This window comes from Trachypithecus francoisi, unplaced genomic scaffold (assembly GCF_009764315.1).
Source record: "Trachypithecus francoisi isolate TF-2019V2 unplaced genomic scaffold, Tfra_2.0 Lachesis_group7, whole genome shotgun sequence".
Lineage (NCBI taxonomy): Eukaryota > Metazoa > Chordata > Mammalia > Primates > Cercopithecidae > Trachypithecus > Trachypithecus francoisi.
Genome location: NW_022681472.1, coordinates 71,399,246 through 71,417,901, shown reverse-complemented (window position 1 = coordinate 71,417,901; position 18,656 = coordinate 71,399,246). Strand labels below are relative to the sequence as shown.

Here is an 18,656-nt window from a genome sequence, read left to right as displayed (position 1 = left end):
AGTGCCACTGGTCACCTGACAGGAGACGAGCTTAGGCAGTTTACCTCCCGCTGTGCAGCCAGGTTGCTATCAGGACACGGAGCAGTACCCGAGCAGTACCCGTCTGTGGCCTGGGGGTTGGGAACCCCTGCTCCAAATGAATCCTACTCTAAGGCATCTCCACGACATTACTTCTTGAACTAAAGAATTGAGGTTTTAGTGTGTATGTAGGAAGTAGGACGATCATAAAATGTCACAATGAAGAATGAACTAACTTAGTTTTGATAATGGTTTTTTTTCCTGAGTACTTTATCAGATTATATTAAAATGACAAGATCATAAATATTAAAGTTGGAAATTATTTTAGTGATCGAGTCTTTCCTGAATGCTTTCTTTTTTTGGACAGCCTTAGAGTTGAAATCTTCTTTCCAGAAACTATCACCTGTGGTCCTTAGGTTTTACCTTCAAAGTAAGACTAATCCTCAAGCAACCAAAGAGCTCTTCAGTGTTTGGAAAGTGCTTTTTTTGAGTGTCCCTTGCCTAGAGAGAGGTTTGCATTAATTTTACTGATTCTCATCATAGGATTTTAAGCTTTCTCTGTTGTAATTACCCTTTTCTGTGGATTCTTACTTATACTGATTGTTTTTTGTGCTTTTCTCATTTCTTAGTTGGGTACTGTTACTGGTAAATTTTCTCTTGGGTCATTGTGAAGAACTGAGGATAACAGTTCAGTGATGTTGAAAGAGTGAGATAATTATTTCTTTTACTTGGAGCACTGTATTCTATTGATATTACATAAAATTGCATTGGCTGTTTGGCAAGCATGTCAAGCCTGGTGTGCTGTTTGGTTACGTTATCCTTTTTTTTTTTTTTCTTCTTTTTTTTTTTTTTTTTTTTTTATTATACTTTAAGTTCTAGGGTACATGTGCATGACGTTTATATCATGTATAACTCCCCAATGCAATCCCTCTGGTTACGTTATCCTTACTGATCCCTTTAGAATTCACTTTGTTAGAGTTAAGACAGTTTCAATATAGTTTGAACTGTAATAACTTGTTTTAAAATATATTAATAATTTTTTTATTGCTATTTTCTTCGTAACTGGAAATGAGGTTATTTTCACCTGGCTTCTTTATGAAACTGTGCTGGTACTAGTCACCAGTATTCTCTTTTGCATATGTAGGAATCAGCTATTTAGGAATCACTTCTAGAATTTGTCTGAAGAACTGTGTTAAGCTCATATATCCCTTCTAGTATCTCTTGTTTACTTTGATTTCAGTAGTGGTTCAGCAATCTCATTAGTAGGGGTTAGTATAAAGGAATCTAGGTAACCTAGATGAATTGGTAGATGTGTTTGTAATAACTATCAGTTTAGTTAATCCCTTCTTAATCATCTGTGTTTGTTCTGTTTTTTAAGTGTAAAAATGATTTTTCTTGGCAGAGAGGTATGTTGAATAAGCATTAGTTATTGACAAAAATCAACAATATTGGTCATTTATTGAGCAGTTAATATGTGGCAGACTCTGCAAAGGACTCTATACTGTGTCATTTTTAGTAGTGTCGGTAATGATACGAAATAGTGCTCTTTTGCAAATTAGAATCTAAGGCTTGAGAAGATTAAATAGCTTTCTCAAGGTCACAGCTAGTAAATGCTGGAGCTGGAACTCATACCCATACTTGTATGACTCATCAAGTCCATTTTTGTGCCTTTCAAGAAGTGGTCTTTCATACAGGAATGTGTAGGTTGTGTACTTCTTTCATTTCATAGTATTGAAGGTCTGCCAGTCTTATTAGTTGGTGTTAATCCATTTTGAGCTCTTTTCCCTGCTGACTGCTTGCTCTCCTTTGGAGTTACATATCTTACTGGTGTAGTCTTTTTGGATCTATTCATAACACAGTTTTTACTGCATGTCTGTTGTCTATTACTAACCGGGTATTTTAATTATCAATTTAGTAATATGAAAATCATCTCCTTGTTATTAAAGTATACACACAAGCTTTGAACTTCAACTAGGTTTCAGTCTTGGTTCCACTACTTCCTAGATGTGTGACTGTTAGCCATTTACTTAATTTCTCTCTGCCTCAGTTTTCTTATCTATAAAATGAGTATAACTGTACCTTTCCCCTAAGGTTGTTGTGAAAATTACATGATAGGGTAATATGTGCGAAATAATTAGATTATTGCCTGTCATATAATGTTTAGTAAATGTAATATGCTGTTATTAACTGGTCATTAATTAGTTTCTTTTTTTCTTTCATAATTGGTTTATTGGTTGTGTTGAGGATCAGTACACAGACATTTCAATTTGTTCGCAATTCTTAACATATATACTGAAGATCTAAAAAGCCATGTGTTGTAATTTTTAAAGTTATTTCAGTGACTTTCCAGCTTAAAATTGGGAAGCAGACTTTCCGTAAGAGGCTATCAAGTGCCAGTATCTTCACATGTTAGTAAGCTGTTACATAGATCTCACCAATTCACAGTATAATACTATATGGACTACATACTCAAATTTTCGATCTTCCACAGCACATTAACAAAGTTAATTAGAAAAGCAGGACTACCACTACCAAAGATGTTACAGTGCATACAATTATGACAGGGAGAGTCATGATCAAAGAGTGTTTTTCTTTAGGAAATAGTTCTACTAAAAATAATGTGGGAGTGAAAGTAATTTAAAATGTTCAAGACATTAAATGCAGGACCGTAACTCCATATTGTCATTTAATATGCTTTGTATTACAGGATATAAAAACTAACCCCCAACTATGAAATGTTAAGCTGACAAGACAGTCAAACCCTCCCATAATTCAATATCTCACACAAACTTGTATTTACAAACTAGTTGATAACAGTATTCCTCTGGGTTGTACAAGAAGGGAAATAGGGACTACTGATAAAATGCAGTGTATTATGATATCAGTTAAACTTGGCTTCTTTATCTCTGGCGTCATCAGAGGCTGGACTTTTCTCAGTTTTAGTTTCTTCGTTTTGTGCAGGTAAATTTCTTTAGTTTCCTGGTTGGCCACTTTGGCCTGTTTTCCCTTTGCTCCCCTTTTCCCTTTGTTTGCACTTTTTGTCTGAAGATTTATCCTTTCCTGCTGCCTTTTTTTAGCTTTGTTTCCACTTTTGCGGGAGCAAGTTTAGCTGACAACCACATTGATTCCCTCTTAGGCTGTTTCTTCACCACCCCTGTGGCTGAGCTGACCTGTGAACTCAGGCTGCACACAGAAGTAGCTGCCCGCCCTGTGTGTGCCTGGCCCACCCATTACTTAATTTCTAACAGTAATACATTTGTTTTAATGGAGCACTAATGACGTACAAATAAATGGTCATTTTCTTGTTAGACTTCTTTTCCCTCTGAGAACTTTACATTACAATTTTGAATGTGTTGCCTTTTGGGTCTTCAGGCCATGGGCTTATATAAAGTATTAATGTTATTATTATTAATATGTGTCAGGCACTATAAAAAGCACTTTACATATATTAAGTCCATGTTGTAGGAATTATTAGTATTATTATTATTGCAGACTTTAATTGCTTATCCACCTGTGCACGGTGTTACCTCTTTTATCTTTATGGGAATATTAAAGGAGAGAGTAGTATAAGATCTGGTTATTCCATGAGAGGTTGTTTAGTGAATCCTTCTGATTGAGGAAAACTAGATCATGCTGGGGACTGTACCAACCAGATTCTTGTTGTTGCATCCTCTGACTATGGAGATGATCTGTTGAGAAAGGCAAAATGAGAATTTATCAGAAGGCTCTGCTTTCAGGTGTCCCAATAATTGAGACCTTTATCTCTGTATCTTACTGATTTTTGTCATTTACTTGTCTATTAACATGATCACTTTCTCAATAATAGCCGCAGGTTGAGGGGGTATTGATTGTTTGATTTGGCTGAAGGAACTCCTAGATGCCAGACCATAGGGGAGCTTTGATTTAAGAGCATAAGTGCTGTACATGGACGTTTTTGACATGTAGTCCAACTCCTGGAGTTTCAGATCTACATTTAGATTATGTGAGCTTTATTGTTTATGTAAGGGTAAAGGAAAGGATTTGTAAGATATTTATTTATTCCTCTTATTTAATTTTGTGGTTTTGCAAACCTAGTGCAGTTTATTTTGTTTTTTCTTAGAAATAAAGGAAATAATAAACTAGGATGGTTGTTAAGCTCCTTTCTGTGTGTGTGTGTTTTAGGTGGTATTAAAGATAATCAAACATTATCAAGAAGAAGGACAAGGAACTGAAGTTGTTCAAGGAGTGCTTTTGGGCCTGGTTGTAGAAGATCGGCTTGAAATTACCAACTGCTTTCCTTTCCCTCAGCACACAGAGGATGATGCTGACTTTGATGAAGGTAAGGGTGTTCATCACAAGTGTGCCTTTGCAGTGCATACAAATGGATATTAACACAGGTCTCACCGTAACTTTTGATAATGTGTGACCTGGGAGTCTGTCAGGCTAGCCTACTTCACTTGATATCGGATACTTTGGGAAAATTATATAGATTCTGGGAAATGAGGGTTTATACCATAGACTTAATTAGTTTGGCCTTTACTTATTTGGAATTTGTGATTCCGATTTGTAATAGATTGGATAGAAACTCTGCTGTTGACTTTGTCAACCTGAAATCAGCTTGCTAAATAAAGTTTTGAGGGACAAAGATCATCCTTATGTGTCTGGTATCCATTCCCTTCTATCCTCTTTTGATTAAGTCGGTGTTTAGAAAGAGATGGAGTTATTTTCTGCTTCAGAAAGAATGTACTCCTCAAGCATTTCAGAAATACTTTGTTTTTGTACTATGGGTGTAATTGTTTTGTTAGCAAAGGCTGAGAGTAGTTAAAAGCTCACATCAAAGGCTGAAGTCAGCATCTAAAAGATTTTTTAAAAAATCAGGTTGAAAATAACTTCTCACTTATTTGAACTCTCAGGTTTCATTTTCTGTGTAACTTTTTATTGTGGTAAAAAGCACATAAACATTTTAAGTATACATTACAGTAGTGTTAAGTATATGCATATTGTGCAGTAGGTTTCTAGAACTATTTCATCTTGCAAAACTCAAACTGTGTATCCATTGAACAATCCTTTTTCCACCTCTTTCATCCCTTCATCCCCCATTCTACTTTGTGTTTCCAAGAGTCTGACTATAGATACTTCATGTTAGTGGAATCATGTGGCATTTATTGTTTTGTGAGTGGCTTATTTAGCATAATGTCCTAAAAAGTTCATCCATGTTGTAGCAATGACACGATTTTCTTCTTTTTTCTTAATGCTGAATAATAATTCATCATCCGTATATACCACTTTTCCTTATCCAGCCATCTGTCGATGGAAGTTTAGGTTACTCCCACCTATTGGCTATTGTGAATAATGCTGCAGTGAACGTGGGTGTGCAAATATCTCTTTAAGATCCTGTTCCCGGCTGGGCGCGGTGACTCAAGCCTGTAATCCCAGCACTTTGGGAGGCCGAGACGGGCGGATCACGAGGTCAGGAGATCGAGACCATCCTGGCTAACACGGTGAAACCCCGTCTCTACTAAAAAATACAAAAAACTAGCCAGGCGAGGTGGCGGGCGCCTGTAGTCCCAGCTACTCAGGAGGCTGAGGCAGGAGAATGGCGTAAACCCGGGAGGCGGAGCTTGCAGTGACCTGAGATCCGGTCACTGCACTCCAGCCTGGGCGACAGAGCAACACTCCGTCTCAAAAAAAAAAAAAAAAAAAAAAGAAGAAAAGAAAAAAGATCCTGTTCCCATTTTCTTTTGGACATGTACCCAGAAGTGGTGTTAAATAGTAATTCTATTTTTAAGTTTTTGAGGAACTTCTGTATGTTTTTTAGTAGCAGCTGCACCATTTTACATTTCCAACCTTGCACAAGGGTTCCAATTTCTTAATGTCCTTGTCAACCCTTGTTATTTTCTGTGTGTTTGATAATGGCCATTTTAACAGATGTGAGGTGATCATCTCATTGTGGTTTTGATTTGCATTTCTGATGATTACTGATGTTGAGAATCTTTTCATATGCTTGTTGGTGATTTGTATATCTTTGAAAAAATGTCTATTCAAGTCCTTTGCTTATTTTAAAATTGGAGGCTTTTTTTTTTTTTTCCTGTTGAGTTGAAGGAGTTCTTTATATTCTGGATATTAACCTCTTATCAGATATGTGGTTTGCAATACGTATTTTCTCCCGTTTTGTTGGTTGCCTTTTTATTATATTGATTGTTTGCTGGGCAGGAGTTTTTACATTTGATGTACTCAATTTATTTGCATCATCTTTTAGCAGCGTTTTGTAGTTAACCAAAGTGTTTTACCTCTTTGGTTAAGTTTATTCCTAAGTATTTTATTCTTCATGCTGCTATTGTAAATTGGATTTTTCTTAATTTCCTTTTTGTCATTTTTGATATGACTTTTAACTGATCATTTTAACTTTGATAGAATGTTACTTACTTCATTTGACTTCATACCTTCATAATACCTTGAGCATATGATAGACACAAAGTATATGCTTACTAAAGTGAAATACCTTGCAATTTGTCTGCAAAACAGTTTTTCATAAAAGTAATTCTTCTGGAAACTAACCAGGGCTACTTTTGTTCTAGGCACCTGAATACTAGCATACTTGGATTTTTTAAACCTTTATGCAGTGTGCATCCTTTTTTTTTTTTTTTTTCTTTTAAAAAAACTGGCTGTGCTCTTATTTCATCTGAATTACCTCCCACAGAATTAAGGTTGAGATTTCTCTGCAGTTCATTCTGGCAGTATTAGAATATCTCTTTCTCTATACATGTACATATCTGGGTGTACTTAATTATATTTAAATAATCACTAGGGCTGGAAAAGAAGAGATTGTTAATGCGGTTTCTTTGGTTTACAAGTGAGGAGTTTGAGAGGTTTACTTTAAGTTTTTTGTTAGGTTATTGGGTTGGTGGCACAGTTGAGAGTAGAATGTGTTCCAGAACAGTTAACACTGTCACACAGTTTTCTCAGGTAATTTTTAAAATAATATTCTTGGTTTAGAATATGAAGAAATAATACTCATTGCAATTATGGTAGGCGAATGAAACAATATATTAATAATTCTAGATCATTGCAAACCAACTTCTTTTATGAGCCTGAAATACTTGAATTGACCAATATGTTATTTCACGAACATGCACTTGATTTTTAAAATTTCTATAAGCTCTTTATTTTCAAAGTCTTAAAAGAATGTTTATTTCAAAAGTTTCACATGGAGTAAGAAGCACAGATTATTATCCTAATTTTACAAATTGGAAAACTAGAACAGAAGAATAACTGTGTGGATTTATGTAGGTAGACTTTGCGAGAATAGATTTTTTTAAAAAAGTGATCATTTAGGGCCTTTTAACTGATGAGAAAAACAAAATCTCAATTCTTTAGTTTTCCTGCCAGTTTTCTCTGCTTCTTCACTTGGGTTAGAGAAAAAGCAAGTTCCAGAATATGTACTACATGCTGCTATTTGTGTGAAATTTAAAAAAATATAATACTACATACTGATAAAAGATACACATGTAGTAAGAGTATAAACATGCATGAGAATAATAAACACCAAATTCAGGATAATAGTTACCTCTGGAAGGCGAGGTATAGAGGGGACACAGAGGACTTCAGCTTTATTGGTAAAATTACTTAAGTTGGTTAGCAAGGACACAAGTGTATGTTATTTGTGTTAGTCCATTTTCATGCTGCTGATAAAGACATACCCCACACTGGGTAACTTACAAAGAAAAAGAGGTTTAATGGACTCACAATTCCACATGGCTCGGAGGGTCTGACAATTGCGATGGAACATGAAAGGCACGTTTTACATGGCAGCAGGCAAGAAATAAAATGAGAACCAAGCGAAGAGGGTTTCCCCTTATAAAATCATCAGATTTTGCAAGACTTACTCATTACCATGAGAACAGTATGGGGGCAGCCGCCCCCATGATTCAGTTATCTCCCACTGCGCCCCCTCCCACAACATGTGGGAATTATGGGAGCCACAATTAAAGATGAGATTTGGGTGGCGAAACAGCCAAACCATATCATGCCACCCCTGCTCTTCCCAAATCTCATGTCCCCACATTTCAAAACCAATCATGCCTTCCCAACTGTCCCCCAGGTCTTAACTCAGTTCAGCATTAACTCAAAAGTCCGCAGTCCAAAGTCTCATCTGAAACAAGGCAAGTTCCTTCTACCCATGATCCTGTAAAATCAAAAGCAAGTTAGTTCTTCCTAGATATGATGGGGGTACAGGCATTGGATAAATACACCCATTTCAAATGGGAGAAATGAGCCAAAATGAAAGGGTAGAAGGCCCCAGGCAAGTCTTGAAATCCAGTGGGGCAGTCCAATCTTAAAGCTCCAGAAGTGATCTCCTTTGACGCCATGTCTCACATTCAGGTCAAGCTAATGCGAGAAGTGGGTAGCTCTGCCCCTGTGTCTTTACAGGGTACAGCCTTCCTCCCGGCTGCTTTCATGGGCTGGCGTTGAGTGTCTGCGGCTTTTCCAGGTGCATGGTACAGGTTGTTGGTGGATCTACCATTCTGGGGTGTGGAGGACAGTGGCCTTCTTCTCACAGCTCCACTAGGCAGTACCCCAGTAGGGACTCTGTATGGGGGCTTCAACCCCACATTTCCCTTTTGCACTGCCCTAGCAGAGGTTCTACATGAGAGCCCTGCGTGTGCAGCAAACTTCTGCCTGGACATCCAGGCGTTTCCATACATCCTCTGAAATTTAGGCAGAGGTTCCCAAGCCTCAATTCTTGAATTCTGGGCACCTGCAGGCTCAACACCACATGGAAGCTGCCAAGACTTGGGGCTTGCACCCTCTGAAGCCACAGCCCGAGCTGTATCTTGGCTCCTTTTAGCCATGGTTAGAGTGGCTAGGATGTGGGCCACCAAGTCCCTAGGCTACACACAGCAGGAGGGCCCACAAAACCTTTTTTTCCTTCTAGGCCCCTAGGCCTGTGATGGGAACTGCTGTGAAGGTCTCCGACATGCCTTGGAGACATTTTCCCCACTGTCTTGGAGATTTGCATTTGGCTTCTCATTACGCATATTTCTGCTTGAATTTCTCCTTGGAAAGTGGGCTTTTCTTTTCTATCACATTGTTAGGCTGCAAATTTTCTGAACTTTTATTCTGTTTCCCTTTTAAAACTGAATGATTTTAACAGCACCCAAGTCACCTCTTCAATGCTGTGCTGCTTAGAAATTTTTTCCACCAGATACCCTAAATCATCTCTCTCAAGTTCAGAGTTCCACAAATCATTGAGCAGTCTCTTTGCTAAAACATAGCGAGAATCATTTTTATTGCAGTTCCCAGCAAGTTCCTCATCTCCATCTGAGATCACCTCAGCTTAGATTTCATTATCCATGTCATTATTAGCATTTTGGTTGAAACCATTCAACAAGTCTGTGGGAAGTTCCAAACTTTCCTACAGTTTTTCTGTCTTCTGAGCCCTTTCAACTGTTTCAGCCTTTGCCTGCTATCTGGTTCCAAAGTTGCTTCCACATTTTTGGATATTTACAGTGGCACCCAACTCTTGGTACCAATTTACTGTATTAGTCCGTTTTCATGCCACTGGTAAAGACATACCCGAGACCTGGCAATTTATAAAGAAAAAGAAATTTAACGGACTCACAGTTCTACTTGGACGGGGAGGCCTCACAATCATGGCAGAAGGCAAGAGGCATGTCTTAAATGGTGGCAGGCAAGAGAGAAAATGAGCATGAACATGCACATTAAACATTTAAATGAAAACCTTTAATATTTGTCAGTGTAAAAATTTAAATTTAAGAACATTACAACAAGTCAAGTTTTTAAAATTTCAATTAAAAAATATTTTAAATTTAAATCAAACAGTTGTAAATGTTAAAAAATATTTTAGCCCTGAGACAGAGACTTATGTTTATCATTAAATAATAAAAAATAGGCATTGTATTCTGTGTACTGTATGTAAATTGCCTATGATTAGTTGTTAATCTGCACAGTTGAAGGTCTTTTCAGTCCCATTTTCCGAAATTAGGATACTGATGTTTAGTGACATAAGTAACTTATCAGAAATCTTAACTAGGATTTGGTAATATAGGGATTATAACCAGTAGCTGGCTGAGTTCCAAATACCACGGTTTTTCTACTATAATATGTTGCTCTTAGACTCTTAGTGAAGTGTATGCCAGAAGTTAAAGGGTGTTGAGTGTAGGCCATTATTCCGTATGTGAAATCCACTTTTTGTGTAAAACAAGTAAATAAGTTTTTCTTGGTCTACCTTTAGAAATTAATGGGAATTGCCATTTTTCTTATACATGTGAAAAATCTAAGATAATAGTATTCTTTAGTTTTTCATAACCTCATGTGATAGATTTAAATTTTAGCTTCTTTCACCTAACCCATATATTCTTTTTGAAAAAATATTTGCATTGATCTCTCCATTTTATTTTTCGTGAGAATTTTAAAAATACTCATACATTTTTCTGACAACTATTTACTCCTCAACCCTTTAGAATGACTGTGTACTTGGTGATGGTAACATTCCCTCTTTTTTATATGTGTGCTGTCCTCTGTCTGGCCTTTTTCCTGGGTGACTGTGCTTTCCATTGAAACATTTTGAGGGTGGCCGTTCCCATATTACATTCTCTCCATTTAAGTTTCCCTACTTCTATCCTTTCCTCTTTTTCTTTTTCATCTCAGATTATTCATTCTCTATAAAAATTTAGTTGTTCTGTCTTCCAGAGCCTTGCCATAGTTTCTCTAAGAAGTTGGTGAGATGACAGGCTTGATGGTGATAGCCACAGTTTCCATTCTAACTATAATTCTGAAAAATGCAAAGTTAGGAACTCTTTTATTCAGAATTAAAAGGCCCATAATTATGCAGTTGATATTTCACCCAACTCTTAGTTGAGAGATTACAAACTTGCCAAGTGCTGTTTCTCAATCCATTGTCCTCACAAAAGCAGTGAATTCTGATATGATCCAATGGTCAGTTATTAAACTAAGGCTCATTTCCTCCTGGCCTTGAATGTACTGTTCACATATTTCTAGATATACAGATATTGGACATAATTATTTCTGTCTTCGTTTTCTTTCCCACCATAGTAATTTTTCTTTATTCTTTTGTGTTTTTATCACAATTAGCATTTTCAATACAATGTAACTCCTAACATTTTTTTTTCTTTTTTGGGGGAAGCAGGTTTTATTATTAATTTTAATATATGTATTTTTATTTCAATAGGTTTATAGGGAATGGGTGGTGTTTGGTTACATGAATAAGTTCTTTTTCTGAGATTTTGGTGCACCCGTCACCTGAGCAGTGTACACTGTATGCAGTGTGTAGTCTTTTAACCCTTACCACCCCCCGACCCTTTCCCCCAGTTCCTCAAAGCTTGTTGTATCCTTCTTATGCCTTTGCATCCTCATAGCTTCGCTCCAACTTATGAATGAGAACATATGATACTCAGTTTTCCATTCCCGAGTTACTTCACTTAGAATAATCGTTTCTGATTCCATCAAGGTTGCTGCAAATGCCATTATTTTGTTACTTTTTATGCCTGAATAGCATTCCATAATATATGTATGCATCACATTTTCTTTTTCCACTAATTGATTGATGAGCATTTGTGCTGGTTCCATATTTTTGCAATTGCAAATTGTTCTGCTATAACATACGTGTACAACTATCTTTTTCGCATAATGACTTCTTTTCTTCTTGGTAGATACCCAGGAGTGGAATTGCTGGATCAGATGGTAGATCTACTTTTAGTTCTTTAAGGAATTGCCACACACTGTTTTCCATAGTGGTTGTACTAGGTTACATTCCCACCAAAAGTGTTTTCTTTTCACCCCATCCACACCAACATCTATAATTTTGTTTTTTTGTTTTTTGTTTTTTTTTGATTGTGGACATTCTAGCTAGGAGTAAGGTGGTATTTGCACTGTGGTTTTGATTTGCATTTCCCTGATCATTAGTGATGCTGAGCATTTTTTCGTGTGTTTGTTGACCATTTGTATATCTTCTTTCATGTCCTTAGCCCACTTTTTGATGCAGTTATTTTTTTCTTGCTGACTTGTTTGAGTTCATTGTAGATTCTGGATATTAGTCCTTTGTTGGTTATATAGATTGTGAAGATTTTTCCTACTCTGTGGGTTGTCTGTTTACTCTGCTGATTATTTCTTTTGCTGTGCAGAAGCTTTTTAATTTAATTAAGTCCCATCTATTTATCTTTGTTTTGTTGTGTTTGCTTTTGGGTTCTTGGTTATGAAGCCTGCCTAAGCCAGTGTACTGAAGGGGTTCTCCAATGTTAGCTTCTAGAAGTTTTATGGTTTCAGGTTTTAGATTTAAGTCTTTGAACCATCTTGAGTTGATTTTTGTATAAGGTGAGAGATGAAGATCCAGTTTCATTCATCTACATGTGGATTGCCCGTTATCTCAGCATCATTTGTTGAATAGGGTGTCATTTCCCCACTTTATGTTTTTGTTTGCTTTGTCGAAGTCAGTTAACTGTAAGTATTTGGCATTATTTCTGGATTCTCTATTCTGTTCCATTGGACTATATATATGTTTTTATACCAGTACCATACTGTTTGGTGACTATGGCCTTACAGTAGTTTGAAGTTGGGTAATGTAATTCCTCCAGATTTGTTTTTTTTGCTTAGTCTTCTTTTGGCTGTGCAGGCTCTTTTTTGGTTCCATATGAATTTTAGGATTGTTTTTTCTAGTTCTGTGAATAATGAGGTGGTATTTTGAGAGGGGATTGCATTGAATTTGTAAATTGTTTTTGGCAGTATGGTCATTTTCACAACATTGATTCTACCCATCCATGAGCATGGATGTGTTTCTATTTGTTTGTGTCATCTATGATTTCTTTGAGCAGTGTTTTGTGGTTTTCCTGGTAGAGGTTTTTCACCTCTGTGCTAACCCATATACTCTATATTAATGGGCATTAAAATGTAGTCACCAGTAGATTTTTGTTAAACTTAGATAAAAACTGTAATTTTCTATTATATGGAATAGTCCTGTATGTTGATTTTTAAAAATCATAGTAAAGACCCATTGCATTTCTTACTGCTTTTCTATTGTTTTGTGCTCTCTAAAACTAGCATTTATTCAGAGAAAGATCTTTTTTTGTGCCATCCGCCTCAGGGAGGTAATATACCAAATATTTCAAAATTTTAATGAGTATATATTTCAAGTGTTTTGTTTGTTTGTTTTGGTGTCTTATGTAAAGAGGATATTTTTAATCTGTTGTCCAAAAGTGAAATATTAATACATGGTTTAAATCAGAGATTGACAAACAATGATCTGATTTGTAAATAAAGTTTCGTAGGGACACTGCGATGCCCTTTCACATATTTTTTTGTGGCTTCATTCCCGATACAGTGGCACAGTTGAGTAGTTGTGACTGAGACCATATGGGTCCTAAGCCTGACATATTTACTGTCTGATCCTTAAAGAAATTTTGACCACCTGTGATTTATATAACTTCATGTCTTATTGTTCTCTCTCTCCTGTAAAGTTAAAGAATAAGGCAGTAAATCCTCTCTTTCATCATAAATTGATAATTTTTTGTGCGATATTTGTTCTTGATGTTACCTTTAATCTTGGCTGAGCTCAGAATGTATTTTGCGCACTGAAACGAAAATACTGATACTATAGGATGCTTGTTTCACTGGCACACCTAGAAAGTATCAGAATAGGTAGTTTTTGCTTTAGTTTTAGTGCCTTTTTCATTGAAAAAGAAAACACATATGAAGTTGTAATTCATGGTTGCTGACCTGTGACTAGGCATTGTGGGAAGATAATGGTATGAGGCCAGAAAACCTGGGTGGAAATCTTAAGCTTTATACTTTGGAGCTGTGCAACATAGAATAACTTCTGAACCAATTTTTTCTGACTCTGGTATCTTTTATTTAGCACATAGTAATTGCTCACTTGAGTACTAGAAACAATGAGAATGATAATTTCCTTATGAGAGTAATGTTTTGTATTGTGCTGTGTTAGATTATGTTACTGGATGATTCAAAACCTAGAACACTTTTGTTCCAAGTTTTCTATTTGTTTCTGTTAATTCACAATTTGTTTTTGTACATGTGGTAACTCTCCTTTGAGTGGATTCAGTCTTCATAAACTTTTGTATTACAGAATTTACCTTCTAGTTGAAAGTGAGATAATTTGATCATATTAGAGAATATATGCTTTTTCAAAACAAAACAAAAAAAAAGAGTAGAAAAACTCATACTAAAATTCCCATTAGGGGGCACTATTATCAAGCTTAGCAGAACTGAAGACTAATTTGTTTTCTCAGACATGCAACCCAAGGCTTGCTAAAAGGGAAAAATATTTTCATCTGATAAGATTCAGATACTGTTTTATACAACTGAATTCCCTAAATATGTTATAAAGTGCACTGAATTAAACACAGATTCAATAACTCACTGCCTTGCTTTTCAGCACACTAAATTGATTTAATATTTCAGGTGCTATAAGAAGCTTACTTTATTTTGCATCAGAGCCAAATCCATAATTTTCATATTTGAAGTGGCCAATTTTGCTTATTACACACAAAGGATGATCCTTAGCCTTCAAAGTAGGTTGATTTCAAAACGAAGCATGAAGAGTGCATTGTATTCCTAAAATTCAGTTAGGAGAATAAAATAATGTCTTTTTACTCAGACAGTATTCATGTGTGCACCATGTGTAATTATTAAAGTGATAATACTCATTGTAGTGATAAATACAACACATAGCTTTTATCTGTTTTTGTTCATTTTCAGTAGGAGAAAATTGTTACTTGAAAATTATTTGCTCTTGTATTAATCAAGTTTGGTGTTGCAGTAAGAAATACTGGCGTCAACTGTTTACATATTTTGTTTATGTTTTCAAAAGAAAAGCAGAGTTGTACAATCAGTCCTTTCAGAGGCTAAAATATGAATTGACAAAAATGTAATTAAAATATTGATGTATTCAGAGTAATTTTTCCCAGCATAGGGTTATTTTTGTGTGACCGACTTTGGAGAGAATAAATTTGTATGGTGATGTTTTTTGCAGTGCTCTCTGTGCAAGTTAGTCATATTTTACATTGGAGAAAATCTCTGCTTAGTTACTTGCTTCCTCAAATCTCACCTTCCTTCTCTTCTTAGTTTTCCTGCAGCCCACACCCAGGGTAAAACTGCTGGAAACCTAGTCTGTAGTTACTACTTCGCCTTTGTATTGCTTTTAAGCTCAGTGAAGAGTTGAATTTGGACAGAGAAAGCATTTGATATTTTTTAGACAGATGGGGACTTTTTCTGAATAGACATGTGTTTACTTATTATTTTGTCTTACCCCCTATCTGTATGAATAGTCAGTGATCATTGTGGTCTGTTTGACACATTCCTCTTTTGAAAACTTCTGTTTCTTTTGTTACATTTTTTTTTAAATGATATATTTTTGGTAGAAATGTTAGAAACGATATGTAGACAATTTTGGGGTATGTTTTGAAATTTACTGGAGAAATAGCATGTTTACCTAGTGACCTCATATCATGTGGTCAGGTGTGGAGGTATGATAAAATGTTTCAAATATCCAGAAAAAAAATTAGTCCAGCCTAATTCACTTCAGCATGTAGCCAGCAAATTACTTGAGTGGGAAGTCAAAAAGATATAAAGACACCAAATCTGGTTACTGCCTCAAAAGATTTTAAATGGGAGAGACAAGTGCGTACATAAAAAGACTGTAAAACAGAATTGATGTAAGTCTAGACTACAAAAGGAAAAAATGGTGGGAACACCCAGCTATCAACCACTAGTTCCTTTTGGGGGATGACTTCACAGGAGAGGAAGTTTGATTCTATACATAGATGTCAGTTGCAATTTTAAGTAACTGTTAAACAAGAAAGTTGTGTCTTTTGAATGTGTTCTGATTATTTGTATATCTGGGTCCTCATAAGTGGCACACACACCTCTAGAAATCAAGAACAAACTGATATGTATATATTTTTAATTTTGACATCTTTGTTGTTCAGATTCCTTGAAAATACTTTTCAGATATTGCTGTTGCTTTAGTATTCAGGTAGAGAAGTTGTTTTTCACGTTTGTTTTTATACATGAAAGTTCTCCTAATAATGATGTTAGTGCCATGTTTATAGAACCTTGGGGCCCATATTGCAGTTCTATTTAAAATATTTAGTAAAATACTTGATAGAGACTTGATTTTAGAAGCATTATGTAAGCAGGTAACGAGAGAGAATCTGTACACTGTATTATGTAATTCCTCTTGGTGCTCATCTTTGTGTTGCTCACGTAGTATTTTGAAAATGTTAAACTGTTCACGTTTAGTGATTTACTGCTAAATAATCAGGGCAATGAACTTTAGATTACTGCTCACTTACATTTTTTTGAATCACTCAGAAAAGCCTGATTTGTGAGGTGAAATTTTAACTTAAAAACCTAAATTTACTTTATGTGTTTGGCTTTTGGTTTATTAAGGTGATTAGAATATACGAGAAGCAAAATCCGAATAGGAAGCATCAGTTCCTGTATTTTCATGGCTTTTTGGTTCTTTCAGTTTGAGTGTCTCAAGATTTTAAATACAATAGTAGGAACAAAGTCTAGCTTCATTTTGAAAGCTTGAAAAATATTTTTGCATTTACTTCATGTTTTACAATTTAGTTCTTTTTCTTTTCTTTTTTAAAAATAAATTGAGAAACTCTTGTGCGTGGAAGGATATACTTTTGAAAATGTGGTCAAGGTAAAAGATTTTTCTGCTTAAAGAAATTAAAGCGCTTTACACTCTACTCTCCCTTAGTCCCCAAAGCGTAAGTGCTATGGTTTGGAAAGAAGCCAAGTAAAACCTGTTCAAATTTTGTGCAGACTTAAAGTAATACTGTAAGATTTGAAAATTACAGGTGGATACAGTACTTAAAGAGTATTTAAAATTCCTAAGTTTCCCAAGTCTAAAAATGTAATCCTTAAATTACTGTTCCCAGTGGTTTAAATTTTAATTAAATAAAAACTGTCTTACTTTTGACCCACAACAACTTTAGGTAAAGATATTTGAATTTATTACTAAACTTTAAGGTAATAACCATTAAAATGAACTGCTTTAGTACTAATTAAAATGTCAGAAAGTCACAATTACAGTATGTAACCAAAGATCCTTGCTATTTCTTTTTTTCAAGTTCAGAGTTGCTTCCTATCTTGCCCAGGAGAAACGGTACTCAGTTTCATTCCCCCAGTTAGATATATTACCTAATGTATGTTTTACAAATCAATAATTAATTATAATTACATTTGATGTTTTGGTGCTAATACTGAGTTTTCCAAATTGCCCTTTATCCTAATAGAGTGCTATCTTAGTTATGCCATTAAAGTGTTCTCTTTGCTTTATATTCATCTCTCTCCAGGTGAAATTTTCATAGTTTGTGGAGCTTTTATCTGTTTTGAGGTTGTTCTTTTATCTGTTTGAGATTATTCTTCGTGGCTTACCTATTAGCAGTTTCAGAATTGTGTTTTCATACCATTAACGCTTCTCCACCACGAGTATTATTTAATGCTTTTTTCTACCAGTAATTTTTACTCAGTACATTTTAGATGCTTTCTGATATAGTTGAAAACAAAGGCAGTATTTATTTTGACTTTAAGTAATAATGTTATGGTATAGGTTTATAATGATACCCGACGTCTGCCTCTTTCCTTACCCCATATACATATTTACGGTTTTTTTTTTTTTTTGCCCTCTAACATCTAACCTACAGACATCATCGTTTGATATACAGACAGCCCTTCTTTCCTATGTGACGGATGAGAGGGCCATACAATTCTTCCAGTGGTCTTTGCAGAAATGTGTTCATCTTTTTTCTGGTTTATAGAATTGAATGGGCAACTACCTTGTGGAGACATACTTTGGTGGTAGGCTACTAACCTCACAAACCAGCAACTGTGGTAGAAGGAGTTTGGCAGCAGAGCCCTTGATGGGGCTCCCTAGACTTGTGGCTTGCTGTACCCTCAGCAGACAGCAGTGACAGTAGCAGCAGCAGTGGCGGCGGCGGCGGCGGGAGCAGCAGCAGCAGTAGCAGCAGCAGCAGCAACAGTCCTATGAAATCCAGTTGCTCTCAAGTCACTGTAGATTCCAGGCTCATCTGCTCTCCCTTCAGTGTCTCCTTTTTGCTTTTCTTTGTTTCTTCTTTTGTTGTTTATTCATCACACCAATATTTGAGTGGAAACTGTGTGCTGGGCACTTTGGCCTTTGCTAACCTACATTTCTGCTACAGATATTTTTTGAAATGTTTGTTATTTATAGAACTTAGCGGTTTTAAGCAGTGTATTTGACTTGAACGTGAGAAGCATGAGGAGACTTGTTTTAGTGTATTATGTTAGTGAATCAGATTATTGAAAGGTGAATATTATGTTAATATGCAGTTGAACATGTCTGGAACATATTTTTGTTTAGCTGGAGAATGTCTTGGGGTTATAAACACATATTTATGAAACTGTGTGTCTCCAAGTTTGTAATTCAAAGTGATTCTGGATGTATGTGTTTCATACGATACTTTTGTTCTTGAAAATTTATAAGTTGATCATCTTTTTTTCTTTGTCATATTAGAAGTATTTTATTTTCATTTTTGATTCATTGTCATTTGGTAGCAACTCCCAATACTTTAAATGTACTCAGTTTTTTAAAAAGTCTGTTACCAGGATTGTTG

At 35.7% G+C, this 18,656-nt stretch overlaps 1 protein-coding gene across 1 annotated transcript in view; it reads left to right on the top strand.

The window, feature by feature from the left end:
- Positions 1 to 18,656, top strand: part of EIF3H (eukaryotic translation initiation factor 3 subunit H) — a 110,070-nt gene that overhangs the window by 27,420 nt on the left and 63,994 nt on the right. Inside the window, exon 2 of the mRNA XM_033203381.1 lies at positions 4,180 to 4,336. Within this exon, the coding sequence (XP_033059272.1) occupies positions 4,180 to 4,336 (157 nt within the window). The remainder of the gene's footprint in view (positions 1 to 4,179; positions 4,337 to 18,656) is intronic.